The sequence below is a fragment of the Equus asinus genome, unplaced genomic scaffold, assembly GCF_041296235.1.
Source record: "Equus asinus isolate D_3611 breed Donkey unplaced genomic scaffold, EquAss-T2T_v2 contig_193, whole genome shotgun sequence".
Classification (NCBI taxonomy): domain Eukaryota; kingdom Metazoa; phylum Chordata; class Mammalia; order Perissodactyla; family Equidae; genus Equus; species Equus asinus.
This window is the reverse complement of record NW_027224842.1, coordinates 599,120-627,084: the sequence shown is the minus strand read 5'-3', so window position 1 is coordinate 627,084 and position 27,965 is coordinate 599,120. Positions and strand designations below refer to the sequence as shown.

The 27,965-nt window shown below is 38.3% G+C and overlaps 1 protein-coding gene and 1 long non-coding RNA gene across 2 annotated transcripts in view; one reads left to right on the top strand and one right to left on the bottom strand.

Moving 5' to 3' along the window:
* Positions 1-37: 37 nt before the first annotated feature.
* LOC139043185 (uncharacterized) lies at positions 38-7,676 on the top strand. Its single transcript, XR_011500260.1, has 3 exons — positions 38-389; positions 6,137-6,334; positions 7,342-7,676. It is a non-coding gene; the product is annotated as an uncharacterized lncRNA (long non-coding RNA).
* LOC139043181 (centromere-associated protein E-like) overlaps positions 6,828-27,965 on the bottom strand; it is a 39,646-nt gene continuing 18,508 nt past the window's right edge. Inside the window, exons 12-20 of the mRNA XM_070503473.1 lie at positions 26,587-26,784; positions 25,480-25,683; positions 23,393-23,611; positions 20,283-20,468; positions 13,702-13,814; positions 12,002-12,099; positions 10,203-10,386; positions 8,228-8,514; positions 6,828-7,183 (exon numbers count right to left, since the gene is read on the bottom strand). Coding sequence (XP_070359574.1) covers positions 7,089-7,183; positions 8,228-8,514; positions 10,203-10,386; positions 12,002-12,099; positions 13,702-13,814; positions 20,283-20,468; positions 23,393-23,611; positions 25,480-25,683; positions 26,587-26,784 — 1,584 coding nt within the window. The 3' untranslated portion in view covers positions 6,828-7,088. The remainder of the gene's footprint in view (positions 7,184-8,227; positions 8,515-10,202; positions 10,387-12,001; positions 12,100-13,701; positions 13,815-20,282; positions 20,469-23,392; positions 23,612-25,479; positions 25,684-26,586; positions 26,785-27,965) is intronic.

Here is a 27,965-nt window from a genome sequence, read left to right as displayed (position 1 = left end):
TTCAGGTTTCTTCCGAGTTTGCTGGTTCTGTTTCCTTGAGTTTTTAAGGATTCGCACATTGGTATACTCAATGTGTGTACGTGCTGCCGTCTAGTGGAGCTCAGGTCGAACTGCTAACTCCGAGTAAACGGTGAAAAGCGGAAAAAGCCCCCGCAGCATGCTCAGGACTGGAAACCACTCCCTTGGCTTTGACCCCTCTCAGTCCCCGTCGTTTGTGTCTACTACGTGCCGTTCTGCGGTGTTCAAGATGGAATGAGGCAGAAGTCGCATGTGGAAGACGGCAGAGCCGCGAAACAGAAGGAGCCCAGGTCACTGAAGATACTAGAGCCTTCTCTCCTGGCCCTTGACATGATTGCTGAGAGGGCAGCACACGTTCTCTCGCGTTGAAGGTATGGTTGTGGTTCTCTTGTGACGCGCCGTCTCTTCTAACACTAATACACGCTTAGTGGCGGAATGCAGGCGTCCTGACTGCACTGGCGGTGGCGTCAGGGAGCAGGTTGAGCCTCAGTGGGAGTGTGGAGGCTTCAAGGAAAGAACATGCTGGGTAAGAGCAAAAAGCCAAGTCTGGCTGAAGAGAACAGAGACACAAGAAGGAAAAGAAAGGACTGGGTCACGTGAGCCCTCTACACTAGGCTTCGTAACTCCAACTTTCTCAGGCAGGTAACTGAGCAGAGTGAGTGTGTAGGTTGTTTGTGCACGTGCTGTTTAAGTGGGTTCACTCAGCACCCACCCAACTCACTTTCCCCTGCCTCCTACACTGTAAGGGTGATAAATAAATGACAAGCAGTAGGCTATATTGGAGGATATGAGGAAGCCATTTGGTTTGAAACTAATTTGACCTGACCTTGTTTTTCCAGAAAGGTCTGTTGAGCATGCATTGTACATCTGCTTTAAACGCTTACAATGTCCCAAAGACAAGAACAATGCCCTTAAAGATAAGGAGGTAGCTTCCCCCCACATCGGCATTTCCTTTAATATGCATCTCTCCCTAAACTAAGGATTAATTATGGACCTGCTGTGCTCACTGTGTGACCACCCACCTTGTGACCACTGACCTACTGACCTCTGACCTGCTGGGCCAGCAAAGCATCTCACGATAATTGTAAAAGGGATATTCCTGCCATATATGATGGATGCTCTTTGTTCCAAGACTGTGTATAACCACTCGGTACACCCCACTTCTTTGGTGCCCTTCCTTCCTTGGGGGAGGAAGGCCCCAGGCTAGTCCTCAGACCTGACTCATAATAAATTCACCCCAATTTTGATTTGTAGATTGATGTGGATTATTTGTGTCAAGGGGCTGAAAACAAAACTCTCAAATTGCCAGCTTCCTTTGCTGCTAGGGTTGGCCAATGAAATGTGGGCTGGAGTTTCTGAGGAGGCCTTTCTTCTTGGATAGAAAGGCCTTTGGCTTTTGCTCCTTCCTTTTTTGGGGGGGGGGCGGTCCTGGAACGTGGATATGATGCCTTGGGACCTAGCAGCCATTTTGTGACTTGGTCTGAGGTCAGAGGCACACACTAAGGACAATAGGGAAGAAAAGGAACCTAGTTCTTTGAAGACAGGCTTAAGACAAAATCCCTAAAGTAACTCCTCTGGACTTCTTATGTGAGAAAAATAAACTTTAGTCACTTTTCAGGTTTTTTGTTCTTGGAGCTAAGTGTATCCGTAACAGTCACAGTGGTTAAGAACAGACTGTGGAGTCAGAAAGATGCAGGTAAGTCCCACATCTTTCCCTCACCAGCTAAGTGAGTAAGTTACCCAGCTGACCAAACCTGTTTCACATCTGTAAAATGAAGGTAGGCATAGCACCTACCTCAGGGATGTTGTGAGGAGGAAGGACTTGGCATGTACAATAGTTGTTACATTTGTACTTAAAAATGTGAATGATTATTAGAAATTCAATTATAATGGATGGTAAAAATTACCCTTAAAGATTTTTTAAAACCCTGCCCTAGTTTCTGCTTGTGTTCACATAAGGTCTTTGGTAAAACTGTCTCTCATTGCCCCACTGTAGCTTCTAACACTGGGTCTAATGACTGTAATCACACGCAGCTGTGCTCCTTGTGTTCCTAACAACATCTTTCCTTTCTTTTTTTTTTATGCTTTTTTTTTGGTCAGGAAGACTGGCCCTGAGTTAACATGTTACCAATCTTCCTTTTTTTTTTTTCCTCCCCAAAGCTCCAGTACATAGGTGTATATCCTAGTTGTAGGTCATTTTAGCTCTTCTATGTGAGACACTGCTACAGCATGGCTTGATGAGCGGTGGTAGGTCCACGCTCAGGATCTGAACCAGTGAGCCCCACGCCACCAAAGCAGAACATGCGAACTTAACCACTTGGCCATGGGGCCAGCGCCAATACCTTTCCTTTGACTTTTGAGGATTTTGGAATAGACTTTTTATGAATATGAGAGTTCCCTAATCAAGGCCAACTCAGGTACCTCTTTCTCGATGCAGCTGTCTTCAGCCTCCCTTTATTCACAGATCTTCAACAATTATGCTTACTCTACGACCGCCTAAGTCACATGGTATTGCAGATATTTGCTTACCCCCTGTATAGTCAGTGGACTAAATTTGTTTAAGGTTAGGGACCATATCTTTTTCACCCTTACATTGTGATCAGCTCATATTAAAAGTATGAGTTATTTGTTTTCCAGCTACAACATGAGTCCCACAAAGGCAGTGCCTTTCGGTGCCTAGACCAGTGATCAGCACACAGTAGAAGGTAGTTAAATATTTGAGTATGAATGGCAGGCTCTCAATAAGTTTCCTGAACATGATTCTGCTAGGCTCTCAAGAAAATGTTTCCTATGAACAATACTGTATTTTGTCTTCTCTGGTCCTGACTTGACTTTTCAGATTTTAGCGTCGTCTGACCATCTTACTGCTTTTTAACATTCTCGCAAGTTTCCATTGCTAACTTTCATCATTGTTCCTTCACAATCTTTCATCATGACACTGAAACTCAGGTCATAAGAGTTAAGCAACATTCTGAGGGAGACATCAGCAAGATGGAGGAATACAAAGTCCCAGCTCTTCTTCCCTGACAGAGACACTGTCTTAACAGCAATACATGGACCAAAGTATCTTTGTGAGAACTTCAGAAGCCAGGTAAGAAGTTGCAGTCCCCTGGGTAAGGGCAAAGCTAACAACTTCCACCCTGAAACTAGGCAGAAGAGCCCTTTCATTTTCCCTGCGACCACCTCTCCCCCAAGCCAGCACAGCTCACCCCTGCTTACAGCTCCTCCATCGTGAGGAGCAGGGGAAAGAAAAGAGAGGAAAATTCATTCACAGTTCCGTCTTTTTGGAGAGCTGCCTGAAGGACTGGTTTCTGTCTCACTTGACCCGAACTGCTGATGGAACTGGCATGGTCTGGCACCAGACAGAGCCTAGCGTGGCTCAGCACCATCAGGAGTAGGTGCCCAACTCGAAGCTTCATCCTCGGGAGGGAGGGAGGGAGGAGAGCAGAGCGTGTGTCTTATGTGCCAGCGTTTTGGAGGGCTGCCATTGGGACTGGTTTCTATCTCACCTGATTTGGGGTGCTGATGGGAGCTGACGTAATTTGGATGCCTGGGGGCCAATGAGAACAAAGGAGAGTGGGGTGGCTTCCTGATGCAGCACCAAAGAAGCTGCAGTACTACAGACAGATATTAGAGGGAGCAAGAGATTATGAGCTCCTGAAAAAGAAACTGGCAAACCTCTCTAATTGGCAAATCACACACACAAGCCTAGAGAGTCACATCTGCCCAAAAGCTTTCAGAGGGCCCACAGTCTATAACTGGGCTGACTGATGAAGGTCTTCCCCTGTATGAAGCAGCCCATAAAGACTGGAAGAGGTGGCTATTTTTCAAATGCATAAAAGTCAGCAAAAAAATCAAAAGGCACACAAAGAAACAGAGAAACACGATGCAATCAAAGAAACAAACTAAATCTCCAGAAACCAACTCCAAAGAAATGGTGACCTATGAACAAATACCTGACAAACACTTGAAAATAATAGTTTTAAGGAAGCTCAATGATCTACAAGAGAACACCAATAGACAGCTAAATGAAATCAGGAAAATGATGCACAAACAAAATGAGAATATTAAAGAGATGGAAACTATAAAAAAGGACCAAACAGAAATTCTGGAGCTGAAGAATACAAATAACTAAAATGAAAAATTCACAGAGGGGTTCAATAGCAGACTTGATCAAGCAGAAGAATCAATAAGTTGAAACCAGGTCATATGAAATTACTCAGTTAGAGAAGAAAAAAGAAAAAAGAATAAAGAAAAGTGAAGAGAGCCTAAGGTACTTATGGGACATCAGCAAGTGGACCAATATATGCATCATGGAACTTCCAGAAGGAAAGAGAAAGGGACAAAAGATTTATTTGAGGAAATAATGGCCAAAAACTTCCCAAATCTGAGGAATGAAAGATATCCAAATTCAAGAGTTAAGCAACATTCTACTAGACTGGATATCTGAAGACTGATCTTATATATATATATAATTTCTATTGAGTTCATAAGAGTTGACATCATTGTGAAATTTCAGTTGTACATTGTTTCTTGTCTGTCACCACGTAAGTGTTCTCCTTCACCCCCTATGCCCACCCCTCACCCCCCTTCCCCTGGTAACCACTGAACTGTTTTCTTTGTCCATGTGTTTGTTTATATTCCACATGTGAGTGAAATCATCTGGTGTTTGTCTTTTTCAGTCTTACTTCCCTTAGCATAATTCCCTCCAGGTCCTTCCATGTTGTTGCAAATGGGATGGATCCGTCTTCTTTTAATGGCTGAGTAGTATTCCATTGTATATATACCACATCATCTTTATCCAATCATTGGTCAATGGGCACTTGGGTTGCTTCCAGGTCTTGGCTATTGTGGATAGTGCTGCTATCAACACAGGGGTGCATATGTTCTTTGGATTATTGATTGCAAGTTGTTTAGGTAGATACCCAGTAATGGAATAACTGGATATGGTATTTCTATTTTTAGTTTTCTGAGGAACCTCCATCTTGTTTTCCATAGTGGCTATACCAGTTTGCAGTCCCACCAGCAGTGTATGAGGGTTCCCTTTTCTCCACACCCTCTCCAACTTTTGTTATTTTTAGTCTTAGTGATTATAGCCATTTAAACAGGTGTAAGGTGGTATCTTAGTGTAGTTTTGATTTGCATTTCCCTGATGATTAGTGATGTTGAACATCTTTTCATGTGTTTCTTGGCCATCTGTATATCTTCTTTGGAAAAATGTTCTTATCCCCTGATCATTTTTTGATTGTGCTGTCTTTTTGTTGTTCAGTTGTGTGAATTCCTTATATATTATGGAGATTAACTCCTTGTCAGATATATGATTTGCAAATATTTTCTCCCACTTGGTGGGCTGTCTTTTTGTTTTGATCCTAGTTTCTTTTGCCTTGCAGAAGCTCTTTAGTCTGATGAAGTCCCACTTATTTTTTTCTTCTGTTTCCCTTGTCTGAGAAGACCTGGTATTCAAAAAGATCCTTTTAAGTTTGATGTCAGTGAGTCTACTACCTATATTTTCTTCTAGGAGTTTTATGGTTTCAGGACTTATCTTCAAGTCTTTGATCCATTTTATTTTTGTGTATGGCATGAGATAATGGTCTACTTTCATTCTTTTGCATGTGGCTGTCCAGTTTTCCCAACACCATTTGTTGAAAATACTTTCCTTTCTCCATTGTATGTTCCCAGCTCCTTTGTCAAAGATTAGCTGTCCATAGATGTGTGGTTTTCCTTCTGGGCTTTCAGTTCTGTTCCACTGATCTGTGTGTCTGTTTTTGTACCAGTACCATGTCATTTTGATCACTATGGCTTTGTAGTACACTTTGAAGTCAGGGATGGTGGTACCTCCAGCTTTGTTCTTTTTTCTCAGGATTGCTTTAGCAATTTGGCGTCTTTGGTTGCCCCATATGAATTTTAGGATTCTCTGTTCTGTTTCCATGAAGAATGTCATTGGGATTCTGATTGGGATTGCATTACATCTGTAGATTGCTTTGGGTAGTATGGACATTTTAACCGTGTTTATTCTTCCAATCCATGTGCGTGGAATCTCTTTCCATCTCTTTATGTCATCATCTATTTTTAAGACTGATTATATTTTTAATGGCCTTAAAGTCGTTTTATTACCCAGGTGAACATACCTACTACTTTGCAATACTCTTATTCAGTGGAGGAGTGAACATCGTAGAGAATCAACCTGCAGCTCTGTAATCATGTCTGGTTTGGGTGCAGAGGAGAAACCAAACTCCCAAGGGACAGGCCTGAGGGACAGCGTTATAGGAAGGCACAGTTTCACTTCACCCTAGTGAACCTGTGACAGTGTGTTAAGGTAAGGGAAATAACCAATTCATAGACTTTAACAGTGATGGCTATGATACAATTAATAATCTCTCCCTTTGAATAAGTCTTCTTACCAAAGAGCCAAGAATGCCTTGAAATCACTAACTCTGTTCTAAACCTTATGCAACTTGCTGTTTTATATGGTTTTTCAAAGTCATATGATATAAAAGTACTATCAGATACTCTCTAAAACCACAGTTCTTAACCTCTTATAGAGTAACAGACCTCTCAGAGAGTATGTTATAAGAAAGTAGGGACCCTAGTATCCTAGAAAACTGAATCCACACACAAAAGATAAAATTTCAGAGGTTTTACAGATTGTGTGAAGCCCATCCATAGATGCTTTATGTGTTGCGGGGAGCCCAGGTTTAGGAATTTTGTTAATTAAATGATGCTTTAATTTATGTATTATCTAAGTCACATGTGGATAACGAGATTAATGAAAATGTATACATTTTATGTATACACGGAAAGACTGGAAATTTCCTTCAATAACTTTATTCTTCACAAAATATATAAATAAATAAAACAATTCAACTTCTAAAGTATTACCACATTCAGGAAGAAGGCAGTCTATCACCATTCTAAATGACTGGAATGCCTCAATTTCTAATGGCAAAGTGCAAACTGAATTGAAATTAAGTTGGACTGTGACATCATTGCCAGGGATAGAAAAATAAAGTAACAAATACAGTCATTTCTAAATAAGGAACACTAGGCCCCTAGAAAAGTGACAGCAGAGTTTACTGAGTCTTGCACTCGGGCACAGCTTGTCCTGAGGAGGCGTGCCAAGGGCCTGGCTGAGGATCCACACTCTCTGCTCCAGCAGTTTGTTCTTCTGAGAAAAAAATGGAAAGCAAAAGTCATCTTATTAAAAAACACGTTTGGTTGCAACACAACATACAGCTTATATACAGTTTACCTTACAGCTGAGGTAATGTTTTCAAATTGATAACCCATTATGTTCTCCTGCTGTTCTTTAACATCTTTTAACAGCTTCCTCTAGCATGCTCCCAGGATGAAGTAAAAATTCCTCTCCACAACCCACAAAGTCCTGCGCATCTGGCTCTTCTCTCTCTGGCTTCACCGACTTCACCCAGAGGAACCTGTGTGCACTGCGCTCTGGCCACACGTGGTTTTCCAACCCTTCCCCTGGTTACGGTCTCTCCCAGCTGGGCCGACCCTGTTCCCTCTGCCTGAATCGCCTTCCCCTCCCCTCTTTCTTAAGCTAACTCACCTTAACCTGTTAGATCTCAGTCCCCTTCTTCAAGGAAGACTTCCTTATGTTCCTAAAACAACCTATTAAAAACTCATAGGCTTTTGAACTCTAGAACTGTACCTTTTTTGACTACTTGATCACCGTCTATACGCACTAGACTGTGAACTCCAGGAAGTCAGGGGCCATATCTGGTTTGGTTATCAATGTACCATCAGGGTGCAATATGTGACACATAGGTGGAGACCAAAAATTTCTGTTCATTGAATGAATATGTAAATGATATAAGTCTATGATCTGGCTTGTGTAAAATGAATATAATGCTACTGGAAATACTGGCCCATTGAATTGATAAGAAGGTCTTTTGCAGTAAAAGTAGTTATGTTTGTAGGATGGTGTCTCTCTGTGTCCTCGAGAGCTGCTTGTCTATCTGAGGGAAAAGTTGAAGGTTCAGGAGGCAGAATAAGACTTCCCTCGGGGTAAAAAGTGATTTCACTTCAGTGCTGTGCTTTGGAGAAACTTCTCACAGAGACAGCAAATGACATCTCTGCAGTGCAGCTTCTCCATGACATCTTCTCTTGTCTAAACTTGCCCTTTGGGGCCACAGGTGACAAATGAGTTCCAACCGTTATCCCCGATCCCCAAGTAACCAGTATATTTACCCACCTGGGCGGAGGCCTAGACTTGAGTTATCAAAATAGCGAACTGGGTGAGGTGCTGGGAAAGACTTTGATCGGCCATCAAAAAACCAAGATTTCGGTGAGTCCTTTGGCACAGGATCTTGTAAATTCCGTTCCTTGCATTGAGAAGGCGTATGCTGTCTCTCTTGAGAAGCTGGTCCGGTCGCTTTAGGAGACTTTGGAGAATTCTCACAAGTCACTTCTTTGTGAGCTTCTCTTTTAAGAGTTCTCTCCTTCCACATTTTGACCTCATTGGAAAGATGATGATTATTGCTTAAATGTGGGGAAAAATAAAAGAGACTGTAAGACTGCTCAATTCCAGAAATATATTCATATTTACATAAAATTTTTTTTCTTAATTGTGGTAAAATATATGTGACATATAATTTACCATTTTATCATATTTACATTTTAATTTCAACCTAATGCTTCCTAAGTTTGGATTATTTCCACAGTTCAGAAAATGAAATGAGGTCAATATAAATTGAAAAATTGTACTAAATCTCCGTGATCACAGAATCTTGAAAAGTATGATATTAGGTTTCAAATGAATCAGTGATGTCGTCCAGCATGGTTTATCTACTGATACTCTGTGGCAATAATTTGATAAGTTAGTCTTCTGGATGGATGAATCTTTAATGTACCTTTGTTATTTTAAAAGATATATTACACTGTGCTTTTCTGGATTACTTATAGTGTTGCTTCCCACAGGAAATGCTGCCTGCATTTATTCACTCCTTCAGAGAAGCCTGGGAAGCAATCCTAGGCCCTGCTCTCCTTTCTTTGATCAGTCAGCCAAGTGTGTTGATACAACCTCACACTTTTGGGTTCCCCCCCATTCTGCTCTAGCAGCTAGAGACGCCGTATGAGCTCATTAGGCCCCAGCTTAAAATCCTCCAGTGGTGGTAATCCTCCCGTTACATTTAGGAGACCACCCCAGCTGCCTCAGAATGACCTGCAATGTGTAATCTGGACCAGTGGCCTCTGGCATCGCATCTTGCACTTACTCTGCCTCATTCTGTATGCTCTGGCCACACTGCATGTCTTTCTGTTCCACTTTCCTCTTTGACTCAAAGCCTGTGCACATGCTGTTCCCTCAGCCTAGAAGGCTTAGCCATCTCTACTGTCATCAAGCCTAACTGCTACTCATTTTCAGATCTACTCTTACATATTAGTTTCTTGATCACCGCCCCTCCCCACATCTAGATAAGGTCTGATCCCTCTGTTGGACCCTTTCATAATGTCCTGTTTGCTTTTTTTGTTGTTTAATAGCCTCACACAGAACAGTAGCTATTTGCATATTTATTTAATGCCTATTTTTCTTCTATTGCATCATTAGTAAAGATTAGCACAAGATTCTAATCTTTGGTAGAAGCCAATTAATTAAATTTTTTACAACTGTTTATAAAGGTTAATGGGCTACAATAATGGACCTCAGGGATTCTCCTTTGAGTAAAGCCTCACTGACTTGGGCATATTTGTGGCATATTTAAGCTCCCCTCAAAGATCTTGGTTTACTTTTTGGTTCTTGGCTTAGTTAAAAACAGGCTTAGCTAAAATCAGTTGATGGGCCAGCCCTGTGGCCTAGTGGTTAAGTTCCGGGCACTCCACTTTGGCAGCCTGGGTTTGGTTCTCGAGTGTGGACCCACATCACTCTGTTAGTGGCCATGCTGTGCTGGCAGCCCACATACTAAAAATAGAGGAAGATTGGCATGTTAGCTCAGGGCGAATCTTCCTCAGGAAAAAAAAAAGGTCAGTTGATGGATAGCAAACCTCTGGAATGGTGCTACCATATTCTCATTCCTTTTAAAAAAGACACATTACATGAGCTCTAAAAATTACTTCCCCTATATGTGTGAGGGGTTGCCCACTGCAAAAAATATATATGCATGTGTAGGCATCATCCTCTCCCACACGTACCACCATAAGCATAATTCCTGTATCAGGTAAGCAGATCTTACCTTAACAGTTCATTCCTTTGCTTTGTTAACTGTTCATTTTGCTGCTTTAACTTAGAAATTTCCTTTTCTAGCCATATATATTCACTTTTCAAAATAAAAGCTTTTGTGAGTTGTACAATGCCGCTGCCACCCCCACAGGTTAAGGGTTTCCTTGAAGGCTGAGAATCAGTATGTTCTGATATCACTGTGGGAGGCAAACACACAGACAGGTGATAATTTTAATTATCTCCAAAGTTCACAATAAAGCAAACATTAGTAAGTTCAATAAATCACTATAAAAAACAAAACATCTCAGCACCATCTCCCTGAACGTCATCCTTGACTTCCTCCTCTTCCCTCACCTCCTATGCCAATTCCATCATGGATTCTAAGTATCTGCGGAACCCCTGCTTCTCTCCACCCACTACCTCCACCACCACCACCTGCTAGGATCACTCACGGTGACGGCAGCAGTCGGAGCTGCCCTTCACTGTCTACTCTCGACGCCAGTGGGGTCCCCTGGAGGGCTGCTTCCACCACACAGCGTGTGTGGGGTCCACCCCAAGGCAGTCAATGTGCTCCCAATACTCAACACGTATTTGTTAACTAAATAAACCTTAGACTGCTATTAAAGAATATACTATTCAGTATTTTACACCATATGTGTACAAGTAATGTAAAGAACTGTTTTGTAAATTTTAGGTAAAATTGCATAAAAGTGTGAGGTGCTTAGAAAGTGGAATGATCCACTGGGTCACTGACTGTTTACAAGGGAGGGGCAAGATGAGTGTGGGGAAGACACTCAATGTCCATTTCCTTTTGAATTATTCTGAATTCAGGTACAACACGTACCTGAAAGTCACAAATTAGAAGGAATCATCCTGACCCTTCTCTAACAACAAAAGTTCTATTTTTACCCCTTGAAGTTTTCCAGGTAGGAGCTGCAATTATCCTGCAATGGACACTAGGGCAGTTCAAACTAAACAAGCACCAGACAATGCGTGGACAATAATACACACAAACATCATCTTGCATTTGCCTGACATTTAGAATTTTCAGTGTGCTTTCACACACAACTTTTAGCCTGATCCTTACAAGTCTATATCCAATCTAGAAGGTCAGGCGTTCTCCTCATGATTTCACAGGCTGTTAAGTGAGGGCAGTCAGCTTAGAGAACTGTTCGTGACGTTATTTCAATGCTGGACCCACTACACAAAGCTGCCCCAAGTACTGTTCAGCATTCTCTCTTTTCAAATGAAACATAAGAGACAGAAATATGGGAAAAGATACAGTTTGAGGAATGTATATGCAGAAATTTGATGATTAGATTTGAAAACTGTATCTAAGATAAGTTTCAAAGAGTTTGCCAGTAAGCATCAAGTCTGTATTTTCAGTACCAACAACAAGTAGGATAATATTTACTGTATACTGACTATGTTTTTACAGTGCACATGGTTAAAATCTATTAAGATATGCTTGTGTTTTATTGGGAAGGGTACGTCTACCTTGACAGGTAAGTCATTCTTGTATACTACTGAAGGTATCTTCACTAATATGTAAAGATCTGATAGCGCACAGGTTACATTCATAGTTTTTAAGAATCTATAATGGATAAATAGTTGAGATTACAGGAAACTTAAGGAGGTATCACAGGATAAATATGATCTCAATGAATTCATTTTAAAAATAGTTCTTTATAAATTAGTGATTAACAGGTTTATTCTTGACTGTCATATATATAATAGCAGTCTTCAAAATGTGTAAGTATACTGAGAAGTAAGATGGAAAAAGATCTGGAAATATCAGCATTTTCTACTTACTTGAAGTATCTTGGGCCTGCTGATTTCGTCTAAGGTTTTCTCTCAATAGCCTTATAACTTCTTTTTGATGTTCTACAGTGGCTTTTGTACAAGTAATTCTATTAAGAATAACAACAGAAATATGTAAAAGGCCAGCAACTAATTTTTAATGGAAGAATAAACAGAACTGCTGTCAAGAATTTTCTGATAAGATACATCACATTGATATGATATGCATAAGCAGCAGTAGGTAAGCCCTCACGATACCCCCTGGTATCATGCACTTTATAGCCATAAATAACACCATCAAATTGGAAGTGTTCTGTTTGGCTGCAGGGGCAATTTTTTTTTAACATTGAGAAACCAATTCTTTTAAAATTTCTGAAAGCCCAATAGGTATTATTAACTGGATATTGAGCAAAATTACATTCAGGGGCACCATAAAACAAATAATTGGGTTGTTATCATGAGGTCCTAGAAACCTCTTGAAGGTACAACAATTACCAAAGCGTAAAACCAAAAGCACCTTCTGTATACACTGTAAGGAAAGCACATTCGACTGCAGCTCTGATCTGAGGTGACACAGTCAGAGGTCACAGTCTGCTCATTGCACCCAGGAGAAAAAGACATTCTGTTAATTATTTGCTTGAGTGTTAATTGGCAATGCTAAATTATGAGACTTTCTGCCTTTCTTAGAGACTGAAAGTATCTGCTGATTCTATTCTATATAAAATTGCTTTGCATTTATTTAAAAAAATTTTTTTCTTTTGAGGAAGATTAGCCCTGAGCTAACATCTGCCACCAATCCTCTTTTTGCTGAGGAGGACTGGCCCTGAGCTAACATCGGTGCCCATCTTCCTCTACTTTATATGTGGGATGCCTACCACAGCATGGCTTGACAGGTGATGTGTAGGTCCACACCTAGGATGGTGAACCCTGGGCCACCGAAGTGGAATGTGCAAACTTAACCACTGTGCCGCTGGGCTGGCCACTAAAATTGCCTTTTTAATGATGCTCCACTAAAACCAACAGTCCTATCAATAGAAGGCTGGTTAGAATGCATGAAGATTCAGAGTGCGACTTTTTGGGCAAAATTAGATATCATCATTAAACATTTATTAAACATTTACAGGAAGAATAAAAAGTGTGAGGAGTCAGAGGTGACATATTAATAAGTGGCAACATTATATTTCTAATTCAGTTTCCTTGACTCTCTGTTTAATGTTCTTTTCATTATGCTATACCACAAAGAACTTTAGGCATGCTATTGTATATGGTACTATACATAAATAAATCAATAAAAAGGGAATATGCTCTTGGGCACTAAGTACTACAATTTAAAAGGAAATAAAACCTTACACAAAAATACAATAGGAAGAACAAATGAAATTAAGAGAACCAACAGAAACCTTAGACAAACTGCTAAAAACACACACACGTTCTTAATATTCACTTTCAAACAAAAAAGGCCATTTTTAAGCTGTTCCTATATGATTGAACAAGAAGTATCCAACGACATAGTATGTCAGTAATTGATCAGAATTGTGCTTGTTTTCAAAACCTTTGCATACATAATGAGAATTTAATAACTTTAAAATCTGTAGATGTTTGTATTTATTTTATAAAAAGCAATAACAATATCTTAATATATTTTAAATTTATACAGTTTAGAAAGGAAATTTAAGCTACTAAAGTCATATTCAATTAAGACAAAGACATACTCCTTTTCAAACTCCTTGGCATTTCTCATCTTCTCTAGGTCTATTTTCACCAGCTTTGTTTTGAGCTCTTCAATTTCTTCTTTATAGGGCTTAGCTCCTAAAGCAACTTTGTCCTAAAGGTTTTAGAGAAAAGAGAAATAAAGTAATTTTAGAGCAGTTTCAAAGACTTGTTAACTACCTAATATAGTAGGAACATTTTAAAACAGCAAACTCCAAACATATGAAAAGGAGGAAAGGCACAAATTTTAACCCTAAAATGAGTAACAAATAGATATTTGATGTGAAGTACATGTGAAGCTATTGGAAGCTAATGTGTAATTAGAAAACCTATGACTTCTATTTCTTAAAACAAATATTTTTCCCAATTAAAAAACAATATACTTAAACAAAATGAAACAGAAAGGTTGAAACGAATGAAATGGGTAGATAAAGGTAAATCAGGAAAATAAGACAAGAGATGAACAGTAATATAAATATCAAAGTAGAACTGAATTCAAGGCACAAAATATTATATAACATTATTGGGGATATTCTGTACTCAAGGTTGGTTCAATCTAGCCATACATCTACTTCGACTCAGAAAAAAAATCAGTCATATATACATACAAACATATACAAAAATCTTTTTTAATAAATAGGTTTAACTTTTTAGAGCAATTTTAGGTTTATAGACAAATTGAGCAGAGTACATAGAGTCCCGGTAATACCCGTGTCCTCCCCTAGTTTCTCCTATTATTAACATCTTAGTGTGGTATGATTGTTACAAATGATGAGCCAATATCGATACATTATTAACTGACGTTCACAGTTTACATTAGAGTCTATTGTTTGCATTGTATAGTCCATGGGTTTTGACAAATGTATGACACGTGTTCATCATCACTGTATCATGCAGAATAGTTTCACTGCCCTAAAAATCTCCTGTGCTCCACTTATCCATCCCTCCACCCTCCCCCAGAACCCTTAGTAATCATTGATCTTTTCCTGTTCGCCTAGTTTTGCCTCTTCCAGAATGTCATACAGTATGCAGTGTTTTTAGATGGGCTTTTTAAAATTAGCAATGTGCATTTAAGGTTCCTCCATGTCTTTTGTGGCTTGATGGCTCATTTCTTATTATTGCTGAATAAATCATTCATTTCTTTTATTGCTGTTACCACAGCCATACTATGGATTACTATTATATATTGAATACAAAAATAAACCCATCTAAATAGGGACCCAGAGAGCTCTTCATTCCTCTAGGCGTTACCCCCAGTGCCTATAAAAACATTTGCACACACACGTAGTTAGCAAAGACTAAAAAGATGCAAGCTTCCAAAGCTGAGATGCTCAGCTTAAGGAGGTTGCTGACTAGGTCAGATAAGCCCATTCTGGGAGGAGCCCAGTATTTGCTCAGTCATGGCACCAGTAAAATACCCTGGCTTTCTGGACCAGATGCTGATATCAGGGACTCCTTGAGCATATGACTGGCTGGAGTGGTGTCAGTTTTGTAAGAAACTGCCAAACTCTCTTCTAAAGTGGCTACTGTACCACTTGCATTCCCACCAGCAGTGAGCAAGAGCTCCTGGCCCCACTCCTTGCCAGCATTTAGTGTAGTCAGTGTTCCGGATTTTGGCCATTATATTTTGAGATACAGTGGATGTACAGTGGTATCTCATTGTTTTTTAATTTGCAATTTTCTAATGACATATGATGTGGAGCATCTTTTCATATGCTTATTTGCCATGTGTGTATCTTCTCTGGTGAAGTGTCTGTTCAGATCCATTGCCTATTTTTAAATCAGGCTGTTTGCTTTCTAATTATTGAGTTTTAAGAGTTCTTTGTATATTTTGGATAACAGTTCTTGATAGATATGTGTTTTGCAAAGATTTTCTTCCAGTCTGTGGCTTGTCTTTCATAGGGCAAACATTTTTAATTTAAATGAAGTCCAGTTTATCAATTTTTTTCCTTCATAGATTATGCTTTTGGTGTTGTATGTAAAAAAAGTCAATGCCAAACCCAAGGTCACCTCGATTTTCTCCTACGTTATCTTCTAGGCATTTTCTAGTTTTGTGTTTTAGATTTAGGTTACAATCAATTGAGTTAATTTTTGTGAAAGGTGTCCAGTTGTTCAGCACCGCTAGTTGATAAGACTATCCTTTTCCATTGAATTGCCTTTGCTCTTTTGTCAAAGATGAACTGACTATATTTGTGTGTATATATTTCTGGGCTCTCTATTTTGTTCCATTGATATACTTGTATACATTTTGATTTAAAAGTTCAAAGAACTCTAAAAATATTTATTCATTTATGACACCTAAAAGAAAATTTCAATATATTCTAAAAATGGAGAAATTGCAGTAATTTTTTTGCCACAATATAATGAAATAAATTAGTCATATATAACAGTTTTAAAACAATTCTTGAGTAAAAGAAATTGAAATTGGAAATACTCTCTTAGAAATGAAAGACAGTGAGAATTCCTTATTTCAAACACACGACGTGTGCCCAAGCTGCACTCAGAAGCGCTGACAGCCTTAAACATCCTCTAGCCTCCTGAGGAGTCTGAGCGCCTGTGTTCTCAGTGAACAGCACCTGCTCATCCTATTTTAGATGGAGTCTGCTGAGAAACTTTCTTTGCTCTACCAGAAAAAGAATTCCTTTGAGATTCTGATTTGAATTACATTAACTTTAGAAATTAATTTGGGAAAAACTGATGGTTGTACAGTATTTAGGTTACAACCTAGGAAATGGCATATTTCTTATTTTAAACCACATGCTCTCCTATATTTCCTTTTAGAGTTTTGTTGTTCTTTTCATATATGTTGTCTCATTTTTTGTTAAGGTTAGTCACTTGAGCATTTTATATTTTGTGCCAGTTATAAATAAGATCTTTTTTTCCCACTGTGCAGGATGTCCCTAAAGTACTAGCACAGTTTGAATTTTTAACAAATTTACTGCTACTTGATATAAATAATTTGTAAAGATACAACAGAGGAAATGTATCAAGATTTAAACAAAACTGTTAATGAGTCATTTGTTCAAATTACTTTCTTCTATATTCACTTAATAAACCCTACATTATATTGGACAGCTATATCCAGGTGAATTAAAATAGTGGTGAATAGGTTAAAAGTTAATATCTTTGCATTTTACTATGCCAAATCTCGAGTTAAATATACTGTTGCATTTTATAGAATATTTATATAAAATACAGAAACAGATTCTTAAAAATTCAAACTGTATAAAGATTTTATGGATACCCTATACTTTGCTTTCTTTCCTCATGGATGCTGTACAATGGCATACTCTATTATATTATCTAAATGGTTACTTTTAGTATGCAGGAAAGATATTCCTCTCTCCATAGACACCTGTACCAATCTATACTGAGTGTGGAGAAATTTGTCGCTTACTCCCTCTTTCTTGAAACACTAGCTTCACTTATATGAAGAAACTGGAACCACTCTGTTGCCCAGACCCCCTTTTCTTTTTCACTCACTGGCTGCTCCATCTCAGTATCATTTGGTTACTCCACATCTCCTCTCCATTATGCTTATGCCCTCGTCCAGTCTCATGATTTTTATATGCTGATGATTCCCCAAACTTAAACCTCTCGCCTATATCTTGCTCAGACTCAGATATTCAATTGCCTAAGTCATATCTCAACTTGGGTGTCCCCAGTGGGCATTTCCAATTCAGCATGTCCAAAACTGAACTTTCCTGGTTTCAAACTTCCTCTTCTGGCAGTCTTTCCCATTTCCGTATGTAGCAACTCTATCTTCTTGGCTGCTCAGGCCAAAAACTTTGGAATCATCTCTGACTCCAAGAAATACGAGAGGTACGTGTTTGGCTTTCTCTTTGATAAATTGAATCTAAATATTTTGCAAAAAAAAAGAAATATGAGAGGAAGAGACATGTGCCACTTCTGGGCCAGAGCCTTTATGAGTACAGATTTTAAGACAATTTTTAGCTTCTCCATCTTGTCCCTTTTCTGTGAGCCTGAGCACGGACAGCTTACAACTGGGCTTTAACCATGCAGATGAAAACAGCACCAAGGAAGTGCTGGAGAAACAAGATGGGAGAAACGGGGGCCTCTGAATGACCATGTGGAAAGGAGCCACTTGCCAAGCTGGAACCCACACTTTTACGTGTGAAATAAGCTTCTGTTTTGTTTGAGCCATTGCATTTTGTGGTTCCCTTTGTTGTAGGAGCTGGCACGTCACTAACAAACACGCCTTCCTGGATTCTATTTTCAAAGGGCAGCCTTTAAAAATTTAAGTCAGACTATATCATTTTGCCAAAATCCTCTGATGACTTCCCATCTCATCCAGAATAAAACCCAAAGTGCTTACAAATAGCTTTCAAGATGCTTTATGATTTGGCTCTCTGCTACTTCTCACCTATTTCCCCTTCTATCCTTGCCCACGCTGCTCAGGAGACGCTGGCTTTCTTGCTGTTTCCTTGAATACATCTCAACTACTTCTGTGTTGCGGCCTTCGCATTTGCTACTTCTTTTGCCTAGAAGGCCCTTTCCTACCAGACAGCTCACACCATCACTTCGTCATCTTAATTGTGCGGCTCTCCTCAACTCCCCTTACAAAATCACACTCCTACTCACACCCACTCTCACCCTGCACCTATATACCTCTGTCTGGCTTAATATTTTTCCATTGCACTTCTCACCGTTTAACAAACATATATACTTGTTTATTTTCTGACTTCATGAAGCAGAATGTAAGCCTCTTCAAGGAGGCTTTATTTTTTTTCCATTGCAGTACACATGGCATCTAGAACAATGACCAACACATAGTAGGTATTCAACAAATACTTGTTGAATGAATAAAAATGTGATCATTTAGTTATTTGAAGTATTAAAAAATTACTCTCAAAGATTTTAAAGCTTTACAGTTGATTTTCTTGGTTTTTAGCTATACTAACAATTTCTAAAAACAAAAATTAAGATTATTTTCTCTTGCCTCTCTGTTTCATGTCTCATTGAAATAACCAGAATTTTTAGAACAATGTTAAATAATGAAAAGAGTAGGCATTCTTGGCTTGTTTCTAATTTTGGAATGAAGAGAAGAGATACTGGAGCAGGAACAGTGAACAAAATGCCTATTAGGATCCGACCCAAGTAGCAGAAGAGTGAGAAGTAGCTGTGGCTCAGACGAGGAAGGAAGGCTGTGATGAAGGAGGGTGCGACTTGTGTAACAGCATTCAAGCTCAAAAACATTTCAACTCTGCTCTTTCTAGAGAAAACAGGTTAGATTAAGCCCATAGGCTACCAGGTGGGACTCAATAACAGGGGATTAAGTAGAAAAAAATATAATTTTAAAATGTACTTATCTAACAGAGTATTAAATATTTAGATAAGAAGCATATTTTTTTGAAAAATAAAAAGAAAGTCTCAACAAGAAAAAAACCAACAACTCAATTAAAAAGTGGGCAAAAGATCTGAACAGAGATTTCTGCAAAGAAGATATATGGATGGCCAACAGGCTCATGAAAAGATGTTCAACATCATTAGCTATCAGGGAAATGCAAATCAAAACTACAAGGAGATATCACCTCCCTCTGGTCAGAATGGCTATAATTAACAAGACAGGAAACAACAAGTGTTGGAGAGGATGTGGAGAGAAAGGAACCCTCAAACATTGCTGGTGGGAGTGCAAAGTGGTGAAGCCACTATGGAAAACAGTATGGAGATGCCTCAGAAAATTAAGAATAGATCTACCATATGATCCAGCTATCCCACTGCTGGGTATTTATCCAAAGAACTTGAAAACACAAAGGCATAAAAGATATATGCACCCCTATGTTCATCACATCATTATTCACAATAGCCAAGGCTTGTAAACAACCTAGGTGCCCATCAAGGGACGAATGGAAGATGTGGTATATATACACAATGGAATACTACTCAGCCATAAGAAATGATGAAATCTGGCCATTTGTGACAACATAGATGGACCTTGAGGGTATTATGCTAAGTGAAATAAGTCAGAGGGAGAAAGTCAAATACCATATGATCTCACTCATAAGTAGAAGATAAAAATGACAAACAAACACAGAGCAAGAGAGACTGGATTGGTGGTTACCAGAAGGGAAGGGAGGAGGGGGAAGGGCAAAAGGGGTGATTAGACACACTTGTGGTGATGGATAATTGGTCTTTGTGGGGTGAACATGATGTAATCTACACAGAATTCGAAATATATTATGATGTACACCTGAAAGTTATATAATGTTATAATCCAATGTTACTGCAATAATAAAAAATTAAAAAAAAACATATTTATGAAAAAATGTTTCAATATACTACTAGAGATATACAAACATACATCCTCTACATTTTTGGCATTCAGAAATTAAAGTGAAAATAAAAAATTTCCTTACTTTGAAAAGTAAAAAAATTAAAAAAAATTAAAAAAATAAGATATATTGTAAACTGTCAAGAATATTTATGTTTTTTAAAAATAATTTTTACAGGAAGATGAAAACAATCATTATTTGGCATGAAAATAAACGTATGCATTTATTTATATTTATTATGCATAATTTATAAAATTATGCCTTTATTTATAAAATGAGTTTTAAGTTACCTGAAGTACTTGGATCATTTCTTTTGTTTTTTCAAGGCATTTATTTGATTCATTAACTTGTGATTGAAGTTTTGCTATTATATCATTAGTCATCTCAAGCTCTTTCTGCATCTTTATAATCTTGTCTTCCTTTTGCATGGCAGTTTCTTTAGCTTCACGTAGTGAAGTTTCCAGCTCTTGAATCTTCTATTAAAAAAAACACACATATATAAGGTGTGCCTTGAAGACAGAATCACAGTTTATATGAAACAAAGATTATATATAGGTATTAATCTTTCAGATTGCATCAACATAGGATAGATGGAGACTCCAAATGTCACTCAATTTATACATGTATTATTTTTTTCATTTAGAAGCTGATCATTTAGGACTAAAAGAGGCCCAGATTTTATATAAGGTTAGTACTTATTTTATTTACTAGTTAGCATGGTGCTAAGCATATTAAATAGGCACTTACATTTTAAATTAACACTACTTACAGAAAGTATATTTGTTAATTGACACTTTAGAGGAATACATGTAACATATCTTTCCCTTTATTTTTATTACCTAGTTTTTATGCTGAAAAATACAAGTATGTGGAAAAATCCAAAGGCATATAATTAAGATTAAGTTCCCCCATCTCAGAACCCCCACTGACTCTAAAGCGATGACTACTAAACTCTTTCAAGTGTATCCTTCTAGAAATTTTCTATATGTATCTACGCATGTGAATATACAGTTTACAAAAACAGTAAGTCACACACACAATAGTGTGTAAGAAGAAAGTTCACACAGAATAGCGTGAAAGAAGAAAGAGCCAAAGCAGGACTGCATTCGAACATGAAGAAGACAGATATGACTACAGAAGAACTATACAACTTTAATGTAGACCATGAAGACACTGAAATTGTTAAAGGTTTTGTTTCCCTTGGTTCAGTCATCAGTTTAAATGGAGACCGCAGCCAAGAAATCAAGAGAAGACTGTGACTCAGAAGGGCAGCGATGGAAGAATCAGGAAAGATCATCAACAGTAAGGGAGTATCATTAGAGACCAAGGCCAAGATTATCGACACCCTCGCATTCCCAATTACTATGTGTGGGTGCGAAAGCTGGACAGTGAAGAAGGCTGACAGGAAAAAATGGACTCATTTGAGATATGGTGTTGGAGGAGAGCTCTACAGATACCCTGGACTGCCAGAAAAATGAACAAGTGGGTCCAAGAGCAAATTAAGCCTGACCTATCTCTGGAGGCAAAAATTGTAAAACTGAGACTATCCTACCTTGGGGACATGATGAAAAGTAAAAGGCAGCAGGAAAAGAGGAAGACGAAATACGAGATGGCGTAATTCCAGAAAGGAAGCCATAGGCGTGAGTCTACAGGAGCTGAGTAGGGCTCTTGAGGACAGGATATTGGACATCACTCATTCATAGAGTTGCCAGGAATCAGAGCTGACTCTACAGCACATAACAACAATAAATATATACTTCTGGTTTTTTGTGGGTTTTTATTGCTGAGGAAGATGAGCCCTGAGCTAACTTCCTCTTTTTTTGCTTGAGGAAGATTAGCCCTGAGCTAATATCTATGTCAATCTTCCTCCATTTTATATGTGGATTGCTGCCACATCATGGCTGCCAATGAGTGGTGTAGGTCCGTGCCTGGGATCTGAACCATGAACTGGGCCGCCGAAGTAGAGCATGCAAACTTAACCACTATGCCATGGGGCTGGCCTCCTGCTTTTTAAAAAATTAAAAATTTTATTTTCACTTGATAATATATTTTCCAGATCTTTTCATTATCAACACATAGATCTCTCGCATTTTTGTTTTCATGGGTAAATATATCCTATTTCATGGAGGTACTATAAACTAGTTAACCTGTCACCTACTAATGAACATTTAGGTTATTTCCAGTTTTTTATAAGTACAAAAATATCTTAATTTGTTCATAATATAAGACTGTTCACATATACACACATGCAGGTTTTCCTGGAAAACGTTTCTTTTTGGTCCACCTGGAATTTACTTTTGTTTAATGAATGAGGTAGGAGTCCAGACTTATTCTTCTAAGATGGCTAGTTGGTTGTTCTGATTCAAACATTAAGCAGACTATCTTTCCCCCCTGAGTTGACTGCTCCTACTGTCATGCACTGAATTCTCCTACTTGTTTGGGTGGACTGCCCAACTCTCTGCCTGCCCCACTGCTCTACCTCCACATCACTGACCTGCTCTGTGCTACTCTGATTTGGCCTAATTATCAAACTAATAACATACGATTTATTATCTGATGGGGTATTTCCTGGGGTCATTGAAAATGGGATTTCCTTGTGCTTGTTTATCTTATTGCTTTGGAAGATGGGTTTCATATTTCCACTATTTTTACCTCTACAGCTGACTGAGGTCTGTAGTGATCAGCAAATCAATAAACTCTATATTAGTGATCTTCTAGTTTCCACTAGTAATAATTATTAAACTGGCAGTTGATGTTTTATTATAAATATTTATTTTGGTAAAAATGCTAAGTTGTAATTCACTCGGGTTCCCCACTAAGACGTGTGTGCTAACAAAATAAAACAGCGTGTTTGCTGTACAGATTCCCAAGTAAGGGCAGTTAATACAGTTATTGGATTATTCAAATAATGTACTGATTCTTGGGCACAGGTTAATCTGTATAAGAAATTTATTATACTTTTAGCCTCTTCCATTTTTGTTTTGATCACATTAACCAATATTAAAGACACTGATGATAATTAGAGAAAAGCTAAATTGCTCTTTCTCTCTAAACTAGTTTGGTACTATAGACATAGATTATAATTTAATAGAAAGTCACATGATTTAGAAAACTTATAATGTATGGTAATAACACCTTAAGTGGTATACATACCTATTAATCAAATTAAGGCATGAGTTACTTCTATTTTATAATTCAAAGGTAAGATCTTATGTAACATGTAGCTTTATAATTAGTTGAGTGAGCGCCCCAATAGAACTATATTTAAAAAACAAGTCCATCATGCATGTTCCCTAATACCTTCAATACTGTGATTTTGCTCTGAAATGTTACATATGATACATCTTTAACTCTACAATGAAGCTGCAAATTGAAAAACATCTTATAAGAAATCTCATACCTCTGTGGTTAGTTGTGTAGCTCTTGATGTGACATGAAGATTCTTATCGCCTTGTGTAGTAGGATTAACAAGGGCACCAGATGTTCGAGAGATCTTCAAAGTTTGATAGTTTTTCAACAGTTTTTCATTTTTCTCTTTCACTGATTTCAGGTCATGTTCCCATTCTTTGGTGATGGTCACATTTCTTTCCTCAAACTCTGTTGATTCATTTATTATAGCCTATTGAGTAGTAAAGACAACACTATAGCTTCTAAAATGAATTACGTATTAAAAAAACCACTATGGAAAATACTAGAGTTCTAGGACAAGGCATATGTTGAAATTCATTATTCAGAACATTCTAGAATAGTACTTTAAAAGAATGTGAACATTCTTTGTGGCTTGCACCAGTTCCTGACATTTCAGAAGACGCTGGATATTGATTATGAGAATAAAAGAAGAATAAGGACTAGAGAGGATTCATATTGATTTGCAAGATGATAATCTCATTCTATTAGATCAGCACTGACATATGAAGAGGAATCTGAAGAACTGGTCAGGTTAAAATCATTATGTATGTTATGACATATATAATGTCATATATAAACATTAACTGACATCTAATAGCAGAGCATACCCAGTAAACTTAATAACAATCTATTTTCCTCTTTCATTTCAAACCTCAGTGTTTATAAGGAAAAAAATTTACTGACTTTTCGTAATCTGAAAATCTTCTATTTCCGTGCAGGGAGTAACAGCCAATCCATACCCTCGTTACATCAAAGGCTGACTCACTCTGAAATTGCTTCTATCATCTTTTTACTTCCTATTCTTATGGGATGTACTTTTTGCTCTCATCATGAATGCCTTCTTGGCCTTACCTGTATCTTTCTTTGTGGCTTTATGGTAGTTCTGTGAGATGCGGATCCTAAATTAGTTGTGTTCTTGCTGGCACCCTGGACTCTCCTTGGTTCTGGACTACTGACCCCACACCACACCAAGTTATCAATTGCTATGCTCAGATGGTGGAAGAAGCCACATATCCATGCTGATCCACAGAGCAGAAATCTCTACTTTCTAACCACAAGTGAGCCCTCAATATTATGAGAAAAACACTGAATTATATGGAAATTATCTTATCCCAAACACTGGTTTTATGCTTTTCTTCATTGATTGTGGACCATTTTTTTTTATTTTAAAAGCTCATTTACTGTTTTGCTAGCTTGGGGTATTCGACAAATGGGATTCACTATCCACAGGAAAACCTTTTTTAAAAATGTTATCTACATTTCAATGTGATTTAAGTATAGTTTCCAGATGAAATTAAAGTGTCAGGAAAGAACTACCCAAACAAATGAAATATAAAACCAATCTTAGGAGCTATAATATTAATCTAGCTCCCTTTGCTCCAACTGCCTATATAACAAGCAACTTTCTGATTAATGACAATTTTACCAGGTGTATGAGGTAGAGATTACTTCAGAAAGCCGAATGAATTTTCTCATCAGTGGAAAGTAAAACAAATTAATAAAACTGATCTCAAGCAATCTTGGTTCATATGAATCTGTCCACAAGGGCTGGTCACCTTGGGAACAATGATACAAACCACATGTTTGAACCTCACAGTTGAAGGATCAGCACGTATGATAGCAACAGCACCGAGGTGAGAAGCACAAGGCCTCACTAATTAGTGGACTAGAGCTGTCTTTGGCTTGACCACAGGTGCTGCCCACAGCCCTGAAACAGGCTAGCATCTCACCTTGTTTGAGGATACTTGGGGGAAAAAGCTCAGGTCCTACGGAAGCGAGAAAGGACAGAGGAAAATGGCAAGATTTGAGGTTTCACCAGTGGAAATGGATTGTTATACTGCAACATTTTATTATCTTCTTTACAAGTTGATATATTTAATTACCTTAAGGAAGCAAAATGTGTTAGAGGAAGAACACATTTACAGTCACTCTTTTTCAAATAAAAAAATAAAGAAGCATATACAAATAAATGAAAGAAAATATACTTAAAATTAAGTTGCTCTAAGTCTTTTTAAGAATGAGGCAGAAAAATTAAAGCAAACAAAAAAAAAGAATGAGCACAAAAAAAGTACTACTTACAATTATCTTTTTATTATAAAAGATATTCACTTCACAAATCCTATCATTTTCTTTCTGGATGCCATTTTTAAGCTTTTCTATATCAAAATGAGTATTCAACCACTCTTCCAAAAACTGGGTCATTTCTTTCCTATTACTCAGTACTTGTTGAAATTCCATCTTTACGCTGTGGAAGTCACATTCCGAAAAATCTTTGAGAATTTCCTGTGTGAAAAATAAGCATTGAATCTCCTGAATCTTAGGAAAGTTTTTATCTAAATATCAGACAAATATCATAAAAAGGGGAAAATAACCTTACTGAACTTTCACTTCTAATATTTTGAAGTAAACATAATTCTAATTTATCCTCATTATATTAGAAATATAATTCTAATTTAAATAATAAAATTTTGGCAGTATAGGCTATGTAACAGAGGCACATCTACAAATTCTGCCTTTTGGCATTTTTAAAACCTGTTCGAAACTATGAATCTGTGACAGTGTCTGAAGTGCTTCTGGATGCAGCTTTTCTGTGCATACAGCAGGCCTTGCATGCATACTGGGAACTGCAGGGGCCTCACACTGCTGGGTGAGAGCAGGACACTCCATGTGGGGTTGCTACAATACAAATGTCTGTGACTCCCAGTCACAGATCTAGGAAGTTTTAGAAGGCATTTGGAAACTTATTCTGGCCTTCCAAGAAATCCTACTTGCTGATATTAAGTCTACTTTTCTATATCTGTGTAGTTCTGAAAGGAGGCTAGTCTATGACTTGGCACTCTTTACATCTGGCCAGCTGTCATCCTGCAACCTATTTTTTTTCTCCCCAAAGCCCCAGTAGTACATAGTTGTATATCCTAGTTCTAGGTCCTTCTGGTTCTTCTCTGTGGGACACTGCCACAGCATGGCCTGACGAGCAGTGCCAGGTCCACGCCTAGGATCTGAATCAGTGAACCCCAGGCTGCCAAAGCAGAGCACAGGAACCCACTTGCTACGCCACCAGGCTGGCCCCTCTGCAAGCTGTTTTTAATTTCATAAATGAAAATGACTCTAAGCACATGAAGAGGTACCTTTCTATTTGATAAAAAGACTTAAAATCTAATTAAATCCATTTTAAATAAATCATACCTCAATATGTAGATCCATTTTCTGGCTCAACTGGAGGTCCCCTAATTCTCTGGATGGTACATCATCATCTTGTTGAAGATGCTGCATTTTACTTAGCAGTTCATTTTGCTTTTCCACTTCATCAATAAAAACCATTTCAAGTTTACTGATGGATTCATGTTGTTCTTCCTTTATCTTTGTAACATAGCTTAACACATACTTGCAGGAAAACATGAAACAAATTGGGAAATGAAACTTTTATCACGTTTAGAGGAAGTTCTAAACTCTCAAGACTAAGAGGTGGGGCGGCTTGTCTTGTTTGTCTCTATCCTCTGAGGAGTGAGGAAGAAGGGAAGAACCTCTCTCTATTCCCAAGTTTCTACTCTCAGCGTCTTCGGAGAGTGACTTCCAGACCTCTAGTTTCTTATTTCTGACTTCCTTCTGGAGCTACCTCAGGGATGTCCTACAGTTACCTCAGATTCAATATGTTTACAATGTAACATGATGCCTTTCCCTATAAACCCACCTTTTTCTATTGCCTCCTTTTGGTTAATTATATCACGCAGTTTTCCCAGTGAGATTCATTTCAACATCCTCTCCTGCCTATGTCAGCTGGGTGGCCAACGTGAGTGTGCCCTGCCTCAGGACTTACCTGTCAAGTGTGGCTTAAAGGGGACAAGAATTTGAATGCCCTGGTTCTATGGACCTCATGAATAAGTTCTGGATATCTGATTGTTAGGCTTTTGAAGACTATTAGAGCCTGAGGGGCAATCTACCTAGGTAGGGAAGATACCGCTTCCTACTTCCTCAACTTCCACCATTCCTTAACAATTTACAATCTGGCCTCTTTCCTAACCACTCAACTAAAACTGCTCTGACAAAGGTCACCAGTAAGCTCTATTGTCAACAATTGAGGGGATCTCTTCATTCATGTTCTGGCTGTCTGAAGCATCTGCCACTCTTGACCACTTCATCTTGGACACACTCTCCTCCACTGACTTGACCAATGGCACTTTTGCTCAGTTCTCTCTTATCTCTCTGACTTTTCCAACCTCAAACTCATGTGTTGCTCTCTTTTCTGCTACTGCCTCTTGAGAACTGATCTTTTCCAGAGTTCTCTTTTATCTTCACTCTATTATGCTTCTGGGTGGCCTCATTCACACCTGTTGTACTATCTATCACCAAATGCTGATGGATCCCACATCTTTATCTGTGGTCCTGATTTTTCTCCTGACAAACCTCAGATTCACAACTAAAAGCCTACTTGGTTTCTCTTCCTGGATGTTCCATTATAGGTATTTCTATCTCAAAACATCTCAAATTAAACACCAGATCTCTCCTCCTGCCTCACCTGCCTTCTCCCTTTCGTTTTTTCTTTCTATCAGTTAATGGCACCACTA